The sequence below is a fragment of the Suncus etruscus genome, chromosome 17 (assembly GCF_024139225.1).
Source record: "Suncus etruscus isolate mSunEtr1 chromosome 17, mSunEtr1.pri.cur, whole genome shotgun sequence".
NCBI classification, from domain to species: domain Eukaryota; kingdom Metazoa; phylum Chordata; class Mammalia; order Eulipotyphla; family Soricidae; genus Suncus; species Suncus etruscus.
Window position 1 is genome coordinate 50,928,037 of NC_064864.1, and position 17,972 is coordinate 50,946,008.

General features: G+C 35.4%; 1 protein-coding gene across 5 annotated transcripts in view; it reads right to left on the reverse strand.

Moving 5' to 3' along the window:
• Positions 1–17,972, reverse strand: part of SORCS1 (sortilin related VPS10 domain containing receptor 1) — a 656,026-nt gene that overhangs the window by 105,309 nt on the left and 532,745 nt on the right. For all 5 annotated transcript variants that reach the window (XM_049790574.1, XM_049790573.1, XM_049790572.1 and 2 more), the window contains exons 10-13: positions 15,787–15,933; positions 4,988–5,090; positions 4,648–4,724; positions 2,121–2,212 (exon numbers count right to left, since the gene is read on the reverse strand). In XM_049790574.1, the coding sequence (XP_049646531.1) occupies positions 2,121–2,212; positions 4,648–4,724; positions 4,988–5,090; positions 15,787–15,933 (419 nt within the window). The remainder of the gene's footprint in view (positions 1–2,120; positions 2,213–4,647; positions 4,725–4,987; positions 5,091–15,786; positions 15,934–17,972) is intronic.

Consider the following 17,972-nt stretch of genomic DNA (forward strand, 5'->3'; position numbering starts at 1 on the left):
CTTTCTTTTTCTTTCTTTCTTTTTCTTTCTTTCTTTCTTCTCTCTTTCTTTCTTTCTTCTTTCTTTCTTTCTTTCTCTTTCTTTCTTTCTCTTCTTTCTTTCTTTCTTTCTCTCTTTCTCTCTTTCTTTCTCTCTTTCTCTCTTTCTTTCTCTCTTTCTCTCTTCTTCTTTCTTTCTTTCTTTCTTTCTTTCTTTCTTTCTTTCTTCTTTCTTCTTTCTTTCCTTTCTTTCTCTCTCTCTTTCTCTCTCTCTCTTTCTTCTTTCTTTCTTTCTTTCTTTCTTCTTTCTTTCTTTCTTTCTTTTCTTTCTTTTCTCTCTTTCTTTCTTCTTTCTTTCTTTCTTTCTTCTTTCTTTCTTTCTTTCTTTCTTCTTTCTTTCTTTCTTTCTTTCTTCTTTTTCTTTCTTCTCTCTCTCTTTCTTTCTTTCTTTCTTTCTTTCTTTCTTTTTCTTTCTTTTTCTTTCTTTCTTTCTTTCTTTCTTTCTTCTTTCTTTCTTTCTTTCTTTCTTTCTCTTTCTTTTCTTTCTTTCTTTCTCTTTCTTTCTTTTTCTCTTTCTTTCTTTCTTTCTTTCTTTCTTTCTTTCTTTCTTTCTTTCTTTCTCTCTCTCTTTCTTCTCTCTTTCTCTCTTTCTTCTCTCTTTCTTTCTTTCTTTCTTTCTTTCTTTCTTTCTTTCTTTCTTTCTTTCTTTCTTTCTTTCTTTCTTTCTTTCTTTCTTTCTTTCTTTCTTTTCTTTCTTTCTTTCTTTCTTTCTTTCTTTCTTTCTTTTCTCTCTCTCTTCTCTTCTCTCTTTCTTTCTTTCTTTCTTTCTTTCTTTCTTTCTTTCTTTCTTTCTTTCTTTCTTTCTTCTTTCTTTTTCTTTCTTTCTCTCTTTCTTCTTTCTTTCTTTCTTTCTTCTTCTTTCTTTCTTTCTTCTTTCTTTCTTTCTTTCTTTCTTTCTTTCTTTCTTTCTTTCTTCTTTCTTCTTTCTTTCTTCTCTTCTTTCTTTCTTTCTTTCTTCTTCTTCTTTCTTTCTTTCTTTCTTTCTTTCTTTCTCTTTCTTTCTTTCTTTCTTTCTTTCTTTCTTTCTTTCTTTCTTTCTTTCTTTCTTTCTTTCTTTCTTCTTTCTTTTCTTCTTTTTTCTTTCTTTCTTTCTTTCTTTTTCTTTCTTTTCTCTTTTGTTTTGTTTTTGGGCCAAACCCGGCAGTGCTAGGGGTTACTCCTAGCTATCTGCTCAGAAATAGCTCCTGGCAGGCAGTGGGGACCATATGGGATGCCGGGGTTTGAACCAACAACCTTAGGTCCTGGATCAGCTGCTTGCAAGGCAAACATCGCTGTGCTATCTCTCATGCCAGAACGGTGGCGCAAGAGGTAAGGCACCTGCCTTGCTCACACTAGCCTAAGACTGACTGCGGTTCGATTCCCCAGTGTCCCATGTGGTCCCCCAAGCCAGGAACTTAAGCTATTTATTTGGCTCTCAACAGCGCCCCCATCAGGAGGGTCAAGGTGGGACAACAGGCAAAGGATAATCTTAGGGAAATATTTTCATATACAACAGGAAACCCTGCTGGCAAATAGAATTTCCTGCCTGTATATTGCCTGCCCATTGCCTGCCCATCTGTGGAAGAATTATTTATAGAGAAATAAATGATAGCCCGAAAAAGCAATAGAGGTAGTAGGATCAGAGAAATTATTAGAGAACAGCAGCTTAACAAACCTTTTACCTGAGCAGAAGAAATATATATGATATGTAAATATTATTAAACTCCTTAAAGTGTCACTTTGAAAAGGTGACTATAAGATGTTAAACAACTTAGAGACAATAGCTGGTGCTCCTTAGTAGAAACCTTTCCTGTAATACAGCTGAAAATAAAATATTTGGCAGTTTATTGCCACAGTTTCTCTCTCTGAAGCAAAAATATCTTTCTCTTTTACTCCCTCATTTCTTTCTCCTATTTCTTTTCTCTAACCTTTTAAGTAACTGCAGAAAATAACCTTATTTTGGAATATCAAAGGTATAACAACACTATATTTTAGTAAATAACTGATTTTCTAAAAATTTCACTACAAACACAATCACAAGCTGACACCCTGACTCTTAGAATAGACTTAGGTATTCAAGTCCAAAACAATTAGTGCCTTTACCAAAGATGTCGAATAGGGAGAGATGTATGCTTCATAGCAACCAGGACTCCACCCTGATCCAGATATAAAATACTGTGCTCTTCTTCAAAAATCTGGAAGAGGAAAAGAGAACATGTCGGGAAACTTTCCCACATCTACACACAGAGTTCAGAGGATTAGTCTTCAAGTGAGGAGTCCTATGATAAAATTATTTTGCCCAAATTTTTAGAAAGACAGATCTCGCAGGAGGCAAAACAAGCCATTAGTTATAAAAACGAAATTTATCAGGAAAGAAATGTGAAATTACATAGCTCCTCTTTGGGGTGGTAAATTATATCAGCATCCATTAATTATAACAACAAAATATATTGGGTAAGCTATTGGGTAGAAGAACAAAAGTTTAGACTTTGATGCCAAGATTCTCTTTTATACAGGTAAGGTGAGAGCTGATAATTAGAGGCCAACTTACTAAAACCATGCATAGTAATTTTTGAAACTGAGACTTACAGCCTCATGGTTTCATTTCCAGAAGTAATTATTTCTGGTTTTCTAGTATTTTATTGTTTTTGGTTTTTTGTTTTTGGGCCAGAAATCACTTATGGCAGGCACGAGGGACCATATGGGACACCTGGGATTGAACCCAGGTCTGTCTTGGATCAGCTGAGTGTAAGGCAAATGCCCTATCACTGTGCTATCATTTTAGCCTCCTGTTTTTCTAGAATTTTAGAGTCCAAGTCCAAGTATAAGTACAAGATATCCAATTTAAAGTTTCTCTACCAACTTAAAAAAAAAAAGTACCTCTTGTCAAAATAGCATGATCATTTTTGGGCCCATGTGCCACTGGAGTTTGCTTCATATGTGGAAAAGCTAATTTGAAGTCTAAACAGTTTCTAAGTACTTTCTTTTTGAAAGCACACTACTTTCTATAGGTGCTCTGTTAACATAGTTAACAGAGTTGTTAAAGTTGTTAGAGTTTTCCTAGAAACAAACATCTCTACTACTTTGTTGTACTTCTTTTACCATATGGTTATAAGATTATAGAAATGAAGAGTGTGATTACTTTGTTTTGCTTGGACAACTCAGTGATCATTGTTTTATATTCTTCGTGAGAAATCTAATAGTTCACATTTCTACTTAGTGACCAGAACAAGTGCCCCAGGATTTCTTGTTACTTTATTCCTGCTGTGTTTTTTCACATACAAATCCCATTGAGGATCTATGAATATTCAAAAGTCAGTGGCAAATGAGCCATGACATGGACATCACTAAATTTTAAAGCAGTGTTCTCATGGCTGTGTGATTACCTGTGAATTAGATTTCAATTTATGTGCTAGTTAGTATATGATAATTAAATGTCAGTGGATTATTAAAACTTATTTATTGAAGTGTAACAACCAAACATTAGGCACATACCTTCTTATGATTGCTAAACCTCATTAAATACCTAGTTTATATGCCATGTGTATCTAATTTTCATTGAGCTTAGAGAGAGCATTTAAGCTAAACACACTGGTATAAAGTGATTTCACTTCTTCTTTCCTTAACATATGCACACTGATGTTTATTACTCTGTCTTTTGCACATGAGATTTAAACATCTCAGAATACCACTTGGGTAATGACTATTTTTCTATAACTGCATTCTTCATTATGCTGACTAAAAGGCCAGGGGGATTTATGGAGGCAACCTAGCAAGGTAAATATTCCAGGCTCCATGTTCTCTAAAAGAAATAGTCTCAGATACTAATTTTCTTTTATAGGGAAAATTCAGTCCAATTAAATGTGACTTTATTTTCAATCAAAAAGTTTTGTACACATAAATTTGTAATATGGCTATCATTGATTAAATTCGAAAAATAAAAATACAAACAATTGGGGTTGGAACGGTGGTGCAAGTGGTAGGGCATCTGCATTACACATGCTAGCATAGGACAGATCACGGTTCAATCCCCTGATGTCTCACATGGTCCTCTAAGCCAGGAGCGATTTCCCAGCACAGAGCCAGGAGTAACCCCTGATAGTCACCAGCTGTGGCCCCAAAACCAAAATAAAATAAAATAAAATACAAACACTTAAAACCCTTTTAGACTGTATTAATTCAATTCCAAAATGAGAACTATAAGGTGAACCCTTCCCCCAACTTTCTTTTTCCCTAACCTCGTTCTTTGAGATGTAAAAATCCACTGAATAGATGCTTTTGTATTTGAATTGACCTTCCTCCACCTAGGATTGGGGGTTGGTTTGAATAAAGAAAAAAAAAGAGTCTGGCTTTGGACTAGAGAGAGAATGAGTACAAAGAACATAGGCAGCACATAGAGACAATGACAAAAAAAAATTAGGCTGACTCCAGTTAATCTTTTCCTCACTGCTTGGCATACTATTTCTCCACTGCTACCTGCTTCATCAGACCCATCTGCCTGAGAGGAGTTAGAAACTCAGTGCCTGGGGAGGACTTAACCAGAACGTTATTTATATTTTTATGTTACAGTGAACAGTTGGACTAGTTCATATCACTCAAACTGTAATTACTAGACCCCAAACTTTCTTACCTGTCTCCAAGTGTTCCCAGCATCTGAAGACACAAACATGCTGATGTCACTGTCTGACAATTCAGAACCAATATTACCTAGAAAGCATATCACCACCAGTGAATCAAATTTTTTTTATAAAAGTCAACAACAAGCTATAATTGGCTATTTACATTGCAAGGGATATATCCAGAATGCAAGGTTCACATCTGAGCAGTATTTCCTGGGTAATTTCTTCAAGGACAGTGGCTTAGGTTCTTTTCAAAAATATATTTAGCATTCCCATTAAGTTCCAAGAACAGGCACCTCACTCCAAAAATAAACATAATGTAAAGCATGGAGCAAACTACACATGTCTTACCTGAGGCCACTATAATGCTGGGAGCTGTATCTCGACTGGCAATAATCCCAGAGGTATAGGGATTCTCAGAAACCTTCAAGTGAAGGTGTAGCGAGCAATAGGGCTGAGAAGAAGAGAAATGAGTGTCATCAAAATATATAACCTATATGTTTAAAGGGAAAGCTGAAATTGAAATCAGCTATTCATATATCCAACCAGTAGATTTATTAATACCTGTCCCCACACTCATCTATTACACAAATATCTAGGGGCCACTAGATATGAGACAGCTGCCAACAAGTTTGTAAGAAAAGAGTTCCTTCTATAATATTTAGACTTAATTTTCCATTTATTATTACAAAACTATTTTAGTACTCAAACTATCAAAAATCAAGTATAGTTTATGATGGTTATAGTCACTATAATTTTGTTCCTGCAGCTACAAAGTGTTTACTTTTAACTATATCTATGAACTTTTTTTCTCCAGGGATGTTTAATAAGAAACTATGATATACAAAGTTGTACATAACAAAAGTGTTTGAGGCATATGATATTCCAATTCCAAGCCTATTTCTAATGTCCCCTTCCTTCCACAAATATTCTGATGCTCCCTTTCACCCTACAACCAACCTGTCCCCTAGGCTGGTTTAAAACATTTATTTCATATTACTTGGTCACAATCAAACTTAGTGAATGGCAGATAGAATTAATGAAGTCAATTTGTAGTAATCAATTCTATGCATTTTCAACTTTTATTATTCTAGTGGAAAACAACTATGTAGATTTTATACACCATTAATGAGTGTCATATTCAATGCCACATTTTGAGAAGTTTGTTCTGTTCTTTAAAGAAACTCTTTTATCATTTATTGCAAAATTGTTTTCAAGATCAGGAATTCCCTGCAGTGTTGTCTGTCCATGAAGCTCTGTATAGTTTCGTCGACTCAAAATGGTAAACTAGATGTATAGAGTATTCTTGGTAAGGTGTTCATTTTGTTGAGTTTTTTTCAGACTATTATATATATTTTGCTATTTCCTAGTGATTTTTTTTTTCGTTCTCATTTTGGAGCTACTTAATGTTTGCTCAGCTTCTGTTTCTATTGAAAGATTTTATTGACTTTTAAAATCTTACCTCCTATATTCTTCATTTCTGTCTGTGTTTGACTCTCAAACTTTCTTATGCTTTGATGACTACCTGTGCTATCATATCTTTGAATTCTTTGAAAATCCTCATCATAGTGTCACTAAAGATACTATCTAAATATTTACTGGTGTTTGTGTCTGTCTTCATTGATATTGTTTTTAGCTGATTGAGCTTGGCGGGCTTTTACATGCTTTCCCCATTCGTTGTCTAGTGTCCTTGCTGTGCTGTGAGTCTTTGTAGTTAACTTCCTGGAAAATGGAGGTTACTATCTGTTTTTTCAGCTTGTCCTCAAAGAATGACGAAAAGAATTACTTTGACCATCATGTAATTTATTGAGTAGATCTCCCTCTCTCTCCCTCTCTCTCCCTTACTCCTTTCTCTCTCCTTTCCCACTTTCCCTCTCCCCCTCTCTCTCCCTCCCTCTCCTTTTTTTTCTCCCTCTCTCCTTCCTCTCACTCCTTTTCTCTCCCTCCCCTTCTCCCTCTCTCTTCCTCCCTCTCCCTTACTCCTTTCTCTCTTCTTTCCTGCTTTCCCTCTCCCTCTCTCTCTCCCTTCCTCTCCTTTCTTTCTCCCTCTCTCTCCTTCCTCTAACTCCTTTCTCTCTCCTTTCTCTTCCTACCTCTCCCCTTCCACTACCTCTCCTCTCTCTCTCTCATCTCTCTCATCCCCCTTCCCCCCAAAAAAAAAACCCACTGGGGGCTAGGGATGTTTAAAAAGAACAAAAAAGAAGAAAAAAAGGAAAAATATTTATTGAGTAGATCTGACACAGAAAGTCAAGAAGGAACTGTGGCTTGATCCCTTAAGATGATACAATCAGTTGCTACTGGGATTCATCCAATAAAGAAGGGCTCTGCCTTCAGGTTCAGTATAAATAGGCCCACTGATGTCTGTCAGCGGCGAGCCTCAACTTGGATGGTTGGGAGGCAGGGTAGAAGGTCAGGAAGGAGCTGTGGTGTGGGTCCTTAATATTCTATGGGTGTTGTTATCGGTCATAATATTAGATAAATTGTGAAATTACAGATCTGAGTCTGTATACTTTGAAAAATGAAGGTTTCAAGAAGAAATAGGTGTCTGATCCAAAGATGGTTAGGATATAAAGTGAAAATGAGATATTCAGGCAGATAAAGAGTATTTCAAGTTTGAGTAATACCATTAACAATAAAAAGAAGCAGGAGATTTAAGTTGCAATACAGTATATAGTCAGGTGAAGCTCTGGAGGACAGTTAGGATATGAAATTGGAAAAGAAGTATCAATCAGGCTAGGAGGGCTCATAAGAAATCCTTTGCTCCTCTCCACTGTCCATTTGAGACTTTATTCTCAACTGTACACAAGATGAGTGATATGTGAAACTCTCCTATTATCTAATAGACAATGTACATAGTTATATCTACTGGCTTACTAAATTTATCAGTATCCAATATAAATTTAGATTTGTAAGAAAATCATTGGGAATGAAAATTTAAGGAAGATGTTTACCCATGTTTAAAAACTTTGATCCAGTTCTCTGATTAAGGTATCACAACAGTTTTACAAAACAGATAATAAATCTTATGTGAATTTCACATAAAATAGCTTTTGTGCTGAACTGTCATAACCTATAAGTTTGTGTTTGTACCCACACTTCTATTCATCTCCCAGGAAGATTACTGCCTAATCTTATCGACTTGGACTTCTGGAATCACCTATGTATCTCTGTTATTACTTTTATTCTGCTCTGTAAGTCTCAGCCAGCAGATATTCAGAGAGCAAGAGAGATACCGTGATTAAATTTATATTGGATACAGTAAATGACAAACTAAAAATGAAACCAAAAAAATCAAAGCTGCCCACATAATAGTGAAATAAAAATAGTAGACCACAAGAAGTTCCCATGATTACTAAAGCAGAAATCAAAACTCTTTTATTTTTGTTTTTTGTTTTGTTTTGTTTTGTTGTTTTTGGTCTATACAAGACAGAGCTCAGGGGTTACTCCTGGCTTTGCAAGGCAAAGGCCCTACCTCTGTGCTATCCCTCCACCCCAGAAGCAAACATCTTAAAAATGACAGCATCAAAGCATTGTCTTTACATGAAAAACAAACCAAAACAAAAAATGCAGAACTTTTAAATAATGACTTTAGATTTTACAATATTCTATAGAACAGCATAGGAACCACACCTATATGAAAAAATAGACATAGACATTGACTTCCTTTTTTTCTTTTTTCTTTTCTTTTCTTCTTTTTTTTTTTTTGAGTTGGGGGTCACACCCTGCAGCTCAGGGTCTACTCCTGGCTTTATGCTTAGAAACGGCTCCCAGCAGGCTCGAGGGACCATATGGGATGCCAGGATTCGAACCACTGTCCTTCTGCACTCAAGGCAAATGCCTTACTGCTGTGCTCTCTGGCCCCTCTTTTTTTTTTTTTTTTTTTTTTAAAGATAGATGACTCCAATTGGCATAGTTTGATTTTGCAGAGGTCCAGCCAGCAGTAGTCAGATGCTTGGCCAGCAAAAGTGGAGGGATTAGACTTAATTTCCATGAGTGTTTTTCACACAGCTACATCTTATTAGACTTTTCCTTCTCTGCTCTACATTCATTCACTTTACTGAGCACTATCCTATTTTCTATACTTGAGATAGATACACATATTCTAGAAATAAAAGGAAAACATGTATTATTTTCCTCCTCTGTGCTATCGACTATAAACTCTAAAGCTTACAGGCAACAAAAACCCAACCACATAACACTAGAAATATCAAGCAAAGCTTTTATGTTAGGACATGAAAGACATTACTATTTTACTCAGAACAATACCAGAAGTAAGTGATTTTATTTATAAGCTGCATAATCAGAGTAAAGTGAAAATCTACTTGACCTTCCAAAAATGTATCATTTCTTAAGGGTAACACCTAGACATCGGATTATTGGATGGACTTCTGTAACACCAAAAACAGGGTACCCCTACTTTGCAGTCTCAAGCCTGCCATTTGTCATACCTCATAATTCAGCTGTGAGTAATATGAACACTCTAAAGTTTAGTTGCACCTCACCTAAGAATTATTTAAAACAGAGCACTTGTGATTACAATAGGGAAAGAGCTTTTGCAATTGGCTCTCTCAGAATGGTTCTGTTGCTATGGCTTTCATAGTTCCACGATAAATTAATTTGAGAAGAAAAGACATCAGTTCATGCAGTAACCATAACGTTAAAAATGATCATTTTTGCATGCACTTTTTCCTTCTACTCTCATATTTGTTGTACTGGATTGCCCCCAGCTGGTACAAAGAGAATATTCCGTGGATATTTTTCTTATTCATTTTTGTTCAAGGAAAATATTGACTGCTTCAATGATTGAAGTTAGGCAAAAGTGTTTCATGGTACTCAACTAAAACTGTGTACTTAATGATTTTGAACATTTGTCAGTCACTGAAATTTAATAGGTTTGTTATAAAAGGTATATGGTCTCTGCAATCTCATGAGGACACAGAACAAGGTTTTCTAATATGTACATTTTGCTCAATGAGGGAACATTTTGTACCTTTTTCTTTCTTTTCAGACTTTCTGCCTTCTTTTCTCTCATCAGCAAACAGCAAACATAAACTGAGTATCTAAATATCCTTTCAGAATTATCAATTCAGAAAAGGCAAACACAATTTGTTCCAAAGACTCTCTTATCTACTTCTGTCTTCTCAGCTTTTAAAAAATTCTGAAGTGAGCCATAAAGATAATATGGTGAGTAGGACACTTGTAAGCAGCAGATTTGACTTTGATCACCAGCATCCCATATAGTCCCTCAAACACCACCAGGAATGATCACTGAGTACAGAGCAAGGAGTAAATCTTGAGTACCACTGAGGGTGATCCTAAAATTAAACCAAAACAAAACAAAATTCTGTCCACTGGACCACTTTGTGTGAGCAGCCAGTTGACTTACAGTACTAGGAGGGTTTATATTAAACGTTTGAAAACGTCATTATTGACAAAAATGATTGCATTTGCAATATCATCACCACGTCTTTTTTAGTATCTACTTAAGATCAAGCATAGAGTTTGAGCATCTGTTGCAAATTTAGGGCTCATTCCTAAGGAAAAGGCAACAAAGGCAAGTGCATACAGAGTTTCATATGAATTTCAGGGAATTTACAAGCTTCTGGATCCATTCTTTATGATACTATTTTTTTCAACCAACAAGAGCTGTTGGTCATTTTGAACATTAAACATATAATTAATTCAGTTAAATTTAATTAATTCAACTTTCCCCCAATAAAATGACTAGTCAATAAAGAATTACTTAATTAATACAAGAGAAGACATTTTATCACCAGAATTTACATCAACTTTAAAACTGCTAGATTATTTTTGGGTGAAGTGCACCTTCTCCCTACTTTGTTTTCTCACACTAAACCACTAGAATTCATTATGGCAACTTTGTCCCTGGGATGTGTCTGATCTGGGAACTATAATGAAAGCTAAATCAAAGCTCTTAAAAATAACAATAAGGCAACACATAAATCCATAAATGGTCTACACTAGTTCCCACCATACATACATCCACATTGTTTCTTATGCTCTACTGATGCCATGACTAAATTAGATCTTCAAAAAAGAGGGGGTGACAAGAACGAAGGAAACTTTTTGGACTAACTGTCTGGGTAAAGGTTTTCCCAACCCAGAGCTATTTGTGACTATGTAGAAACACAGACAATACAAGGAAGGTGAAAGGTAGAATCAAGAGCTTGGAGAAACTGGCTGTTTAGCTCCAATAGAAAACTTCAAACAGAATACTTAGAGAAGTCATTGCCTCTCGAAATACTATGCTGTCTCTAGAGGCCTAAAAATTTGTCATAGGCTCCACTCACATCTTACCTCTTGCAGTTAGGTGGACCATGACCTGTAATACCCCATCTAATTGTACAATGCAACCTTCAAAGAAAAGAAATCCCAGCTGAGCTCTCCAGGCAATCAGTCTAAAAGTTCTAAAAATACAGCCCCAAATTACCCTAGATGTCTTATTTCTATAGAATGCATTTTACCAGGAACATTCCATTTGGGCCTGCAATTCTGAACTTGTTCCACATTTGTAACAACCCTGCTGGAAAAAAACTCTTTTATAATCACCAGGCTGTGCTTTCAGTGACACTGTCACTTTCCAAGTACTCACAATCTAAAATCACATTCTATCTTCTCTCTGCCACCAGCTCCCAAGCTAAAGGAAGCTTTTAACAGTTTGGGTCTCTAGTACCTTAAAGGTTTTCTTTCCTGATTTGTATGCTTGGTAGTGTTTCATAAAATTATTTTTTTCTCTCTCCACCCTATATTTCCATATCCTTACTCTGTTCCCTTTTGGTAAAACTACATTTTTAAACAATGGTGTTTAAAAAGATGGAAGAATAAAGTTAACTCAGTTTTTAATTAATTAATTAATTCACTTCCTCAACTTAATATTAACTTTGGAGTCAAATTCATTCTCTGGGCTTCAGAGGATTATTTAGTGTGTTCAAGTGTCAAGAAAAGTTTAAAATTAAAACAATAACAGTCAATGCATTGTAAATGAATACAAACATCCATAATAACAGCTTGTAGGTTGAACACCTAGCATGAGGCATGTATTGGGCCTGATTCTCTGGAGCAGCTAAAAGAGAGCTACAGTTGCTGCACTGATTTCATATGTTAGCAGATGGACATGAAGCCTATAAATATATGAACTGAGTTCAGGTCATGAGAAGGGTCATGCATAAAAGAGCTCAGAAAATCATGTATAACATTCATGAATGCGCTATGGGTATAACATTCATGAATGTGCTATGCATCTCTCCAAGATTAAGATATTCAAGCAAGAGTCTGAGTGCCAAGAAAAAGACAAATGAGGAGAAAGGAACATTAAAAGAAATAATGATAAATTCAGTTTATGACATGAATGTTTAATGTAAGTTCATTTGAGGAAAGAAAACACTCTCCTTTCTCCACTACAAGGATTGTATAAAAAGAGAATAAAGGTCAGGAGACCAGAAAGGAACAGAAACCAGGAATTAGAGCCTATAGAATATGGTAGACTCTGATAAAATATTTCAATTCTATTTTAGCAGCATTAGAAATTCAGTCAATTTAAATAAAGGAGGGACATTATCAGATTTTTCTTTTTTTTTTTTTTTTTTTTTGGTTTTTCAGGCCACACTCATTTGATGCTCAGTGGTTTCTCCTGGCTAAGCATTCTGAAATTGCCTCTGTCTTGGGGGGACCATAAGGGATGCCGGGTGATCGAATCGTGGTCCTTCCTTGGCTAGCGCTTGCAAGGCAGACACCTTACCTCTAGCGCCACCTCGCCGGCCCCAATCAGATTTTTTAAATCCCACATTGAGGCACTGAAGTGATAGTACAGTGGGTAGAGAGCTTGCCTTGCGCATGACCAACTTGGTTTCCATTCATAGCTTCCCATATGGTCTCTGAGCCTGCCCGGGACAATTTCTGAGTGCAGAGCCAATGTGACTCCTGAGCATTATAGAATGTGGCACTCAAACAAACAAATAATCTCACATTGATTCTATCTATACAAAATTTTAGGAAAAAGAATATAATTAATAGTAAAATAATATTTGTATTTATTCTATACTGACTACTAATAAATGAAGAGCAATTTTTTTGGGGATTATGGAATTGCACTTTCTTGGTCACAACAGTAGTTAATCTGGGTACATACACTTATAATTCATCAATTTGCACCTTGAATATGTATTTTTATTATATATTATTTTATATATGTATATTTGTTTTATTATAGGTATGTATGTGAATACATAAAGGTATGTAGATATATATATGCATATATACATACATTACACCTATGTATATTTACTTTATATTAAAACTTGTATTTTTTATTGAAAAGTTCTCATTAGCTGCTAATTAGAAAATAGATTTCTAGTTAGAAGCAGAAGAATTGGTTAAGAGTCTATTGCTGTAGCAGAAGTAAAAAATGATAGTGACTTGGGTTAGGATAGTTCTCATGGAGATGGAGAAATATGTTGATATGCATTTATTTTGTACAAGCTCAGCAATAAGACTAACAGTAGGTTAGAAACAAAAGATTATTTTGCTAGGTCCTTTGCATTAGAGGAATTTCTAGTGGTCCATTTATGATGCCAGAATATCCAGGGAAACTATTTTAGCATACTTATTGTATTCTCTCATTAGCATTTTCCCTTAAAATTGCATGTTGGATGAAATGCCATATCCAAACAAGGTATATTCCATGAATGTTTGACTAAATATGATATTCCATCTTGATCTAGATAACTAGCATAATGGCCTTGTTTTATCAAAGCTACTTAACTTCTTGATGTGTAAAATTTCAATAAATAACTGCTATGTTTACTTCTATCATTGGTATTGTAAACAAATTATTGTAGCTGACTTTCCCCCCTTATAAGATGCCAGTAATGAGGATGGCAGTGGAGAGGAAAGCTGACATTGAGACTATTTCCTTGACACAATGACAACAGTAATATTCTCTATACCTAATAAGGTCAAGTTATGATTGCTGGCATCTTCCAAGAAGGGAAGTAACCTGTCTACATCTGTTCTGAGATAAACCTAAAAATTGACTACTCGGACTTCCTGGACAGAGAAAGTGATATGTACATAGATTATAGTAAAGCTAGAACTATTATAAAAGTGGGAATACCATATTTTAAAGCTAAAAACTCTGCCCAATAATTTATTACTTGTCATTCCCTTTGATGATAGATTTTTATTATCATTTAGAACTCATCATTCAATTATATGTTTTTTAAGTTAGTATCTTCTTACTTCCATTTTCATTTATCAAATAGTCATTGAATATATATTCAAGCACCAACTATTATAGATCAGGTGCCAAACTCCTAAGATGTGAGACTTATTCTGTCATCCCTCAATGTATTCTCTCAGCTGTAGATTGAAAACTTTTTGAAGACACAGATTTGATCTATGTCTTAAATGCTAACATATTATAAAATATTCAAATCAAACTATATTTATTTGTTGACCAAATTTAAAGCAGAGTTCAGTAATTTTTTTAACATTTTATTTTTTATCAAAAAACATTGTGACTTACAAGGTCCTTCATAGTTGGTTTGTTTCAGACATACAATGAATTGGGGCCTATCCCATCACCAATGTCAATCTCCCTCCACCATTTTCCCAGAGTGTATTCCATACCACCATCCTTTGCCCCCGGCTCCCTCCAGCCTGCCAGTATAACAGGCTCATATATAGTTTAGATCGTTAGAGTTTGGACCTTTTTTTCTTTTTCTTTTCCTTTTTTTTTTTTTTTTTTTTTTTACATTTTTGGCCACACCCAGTGACACTCTGGGGTTACTCCTGGCTATGTGCTTAGAAATCACTCTTAGCATGGGGGATCATATAGGATGCGTGGGGATTGAACTGCGGTCCATCTTGTGTCAGCTGTGTGCAAGGCAAAAGCTGCATGGCTACGCCATTGCTCTTGCCCCAGGAGTTTGGGTCTTTTGATTCAATTGTTATTGACTTTGGCTTGGATATTTAGTTCTGTCCTTTTTTGTTTTTTGTTTTTTGTTTTTTTTTGTTTGTTTTGTTTTGTTTTTGTTTTTGGGCCACACCCGGCGGTGCTCAGGGGTTACTCCTGGCTGTCTGCTCAGAAATAGCTCCTGGCAGGCAAGGGGGACCATATGGGACACCGGGATTCGAACCAACCACCTTTTGGTCCTTGATCGGCTGCTTGCAAGGCAAACACCGCTGTGCTATCTCTCCAGGCCCTGTCCTTTTTTTTATTTATACTAAACGGATCTGGGATCACTTGACCCCTGTGCCCATGCTTTCATATTTGTGTTTTTTTCTCCTCCACTCAGTTTATTTCTTTCTTGCTATATTTGGGGCCAAGGGTGTTCCTGACAACTCAATTTAAATCATTGTATTACTTCATGGAGTTATTATTCAAAGCAGATGTCAACAAATTGTTTATTTTTATAAAAATCAAATAATAAATATTTTGGGTCCTATGAACTATAGTCTTCTTATGACTACTTGATTTTGCCATGTGGAATTAAAGTAACAGATAATATACAAACAAGTTTTTAATACAATTTTATTTAGCAAAAAACACTTAATTGTAATGATAAACAGATATAGAGCCTAATTTTAAAACACAGCTTTATAGAAGACCTAAAGAAACATGTTAGATAGGGTTTAACAAATGATTCTTACCTTATTATAAAGACTAAACTCCTTTGAAAATATAATTAAGCATTTCCATTAGAAAATGCATTTACATAATTCTGCATTCATTTAATCAATTATATAGTTTAATTTATGTGTTATTAGTTTTGTAATAGGCTAGTCAAGAGAAAACAAGAGTGCACACCCCATAATATATGGACACTGTCATAATATCCCATAAAGTACAGAGTGAAGTTCGTGATAGATCTTGGGCCACAAATGAACATCCTCTGAGTTGAGAAAAACACATAACTCATGTACTCCTATATCATGAGTCCATCATACATATATAAATATATATATATATATACATATGTGTGTGAGTTGTGTGTATGTGTGTGTTTGTGTGTGTATCCCTCTGTTCATCAATGTGTAAAAGAAACCCCAGAATCTCTTCATTGGATTATGTTCCTCCATTCCAAGATCTCAACTATGTAAAGGGCCTTTTGCTCCATATGTAGACTTACCAATAAGCAATGCACATGGTCTCCCCTTAGATCTGTGTCTGGAGCCTGCAGCAAGCGCCAGTCTCTGCCTTTGTTATATGTAATGAAAGTCTTCACCTGGTTCTCAATCTTCTTGTTAGCCAAGAACATTCCCTTTATCCCTGCTACCTGGGAAAAATTGACATGGCTGAAAAATACATCAATTTGATAGAGTACATTTGTTTACTTGAAAAATAAACAAAACAGCAGATCAGATTTAGAGTTGGACATTTAACTTACACAGCAGAGAAGGCAAGGAAATGTGAACAAAGGATGATGTTTAAGGGCAATAAATTTCTGGTTGTGAGGCAGAAGATCATAGAAGATCAGAGTGCCTGCAAATATCATATCTAAAAATATGAGGGGTGTACTTCAAATTTGATAAATGATTCAACTTTTGTTATCCATCCTCATGGGTAAATATCACTTAGTCTATTTTACAGATGAGAAAACAGACTCATTCTGTAAAGTGATTTGTCCAAAGTCATAATGCTGAAGGTATCAAACACTTCATAGTTGATCTTGAATTAAAGCCAGAATCCTCTGGTTTCACAGCCAGACTTTTAATGGCTATTGAAATTATTGAGCTATTTATAGCCTTGGAGCATTTAAAGATATTAAGGAGCATGATCCAATTATGAATGCATTTTTTATGTAAAGATAGTTCTACTTAGCTTCTAAAATATATACAACAAAGATTACATATTTTAAACATAAAGATGCAATGATTTACTTAACTTGTCAAAAATCCCTTGATTTCTTTTACACCCTTTTTCACTCTGAGCAGTTCTCATTTAGTTCTAAGGATAATTGTCATCTCACTTCTAAATATTAAGAGGAAAGTAACAATTTTGACTAAACTGCCAAAATTAAGTAATAACAAATTGTTAATTGTGCATTTTGCCTTTCTTATGTTTTAGAAAATTGACAAATTCACCCATTTACACAAAAAAGCTAACAACTAAGAAAACATATGCAATGAGAAAGAGGTCTTAATGTATAGAACAGTAAATTTCCACACTACGCATATTTCATTCAATATTCATATCATCTAATAAATAGAGTTACAATTTGTCACATTTGAGGATGCAAGTTGTAAAGTCTCATCCACATAAAATGGAACCAAACTCATAAAAAAGAACAGCTTAAGTTTCATTCTATAGAATACAGAATTGAATGCATTAGTTGACAAACATATTTGAATTTCATTAACAACTTGAACCTGTATACAATACAATACAATACAATGTATTTACTTAGAGATTGTCTCCTGTAGCCCTCAGGAAGCTCAGCTCCAACTCTGTGATTCTTTTACAATCTGGCCTTAGAGTCAATGAAAAGACTCAAGGATGTGAGGCTGCTCGTGTTCTAAGGTGCCAGAAATCACCCAGGCCATTCCGGGAGTACTGGGCTGCCAGGATCATATCATCATAAGGGCTAAAAGCTGCCAGGGTCATATCATCCCTGGCAACCATGTATGTAGGGGATAGAATTGGGTTGATGATCCACTTTCCACTCTACTAGCACTTGGCCACTCTATTTACAACTTTTTTTTTTAAGTTTTGGGCAACACTTAGCTGTGCTCATGGCTCTGTTCTGGGATCATTACTGTTCAGGGATCACTTTTAGTGGGATTGGGGACCAAATGGGATGCTGGGTGTTGAACAAGGGTCACCATATACAAGGCAAGTGGCTTATCCACTATTTTTTTTTTTTTTTGGTTTTTGTTTTTTGGGTCACACCCGGCAGCGCTCAGGGTTTCATCCTGGGTCTACACTCAGAAATAGTTCCTGGCAGGCTCAGGGGACCATTAGGGATGCTGGGATTTGAACCACCATCCTTCTGCATGCAAGGCAAACGCTTTACATCTATGCTATCTCTCTGGCCTCTTACCCACTGTTCTATGGCTCTGTGCCCTTAAAAACGTAAGTAAAAAAGGGAAGCAATAGCTGTTTCCCTTTTAATTACTGCAAAGCATATGTCCAATATTTTATATATAGTATCTTTAATTTTCAACACCAACCTGTATAACAGCTATTATTCTAATTCCATGAGAGAAACAACAGAAGTGCATACTAAATTTAATTGCTTGAGATGAGATAGTTTTGGCTTTCCCTCCCAATTCTGACTTCCCATGTTCTCTGAACAAATAAAGCTTGGAATTTGTC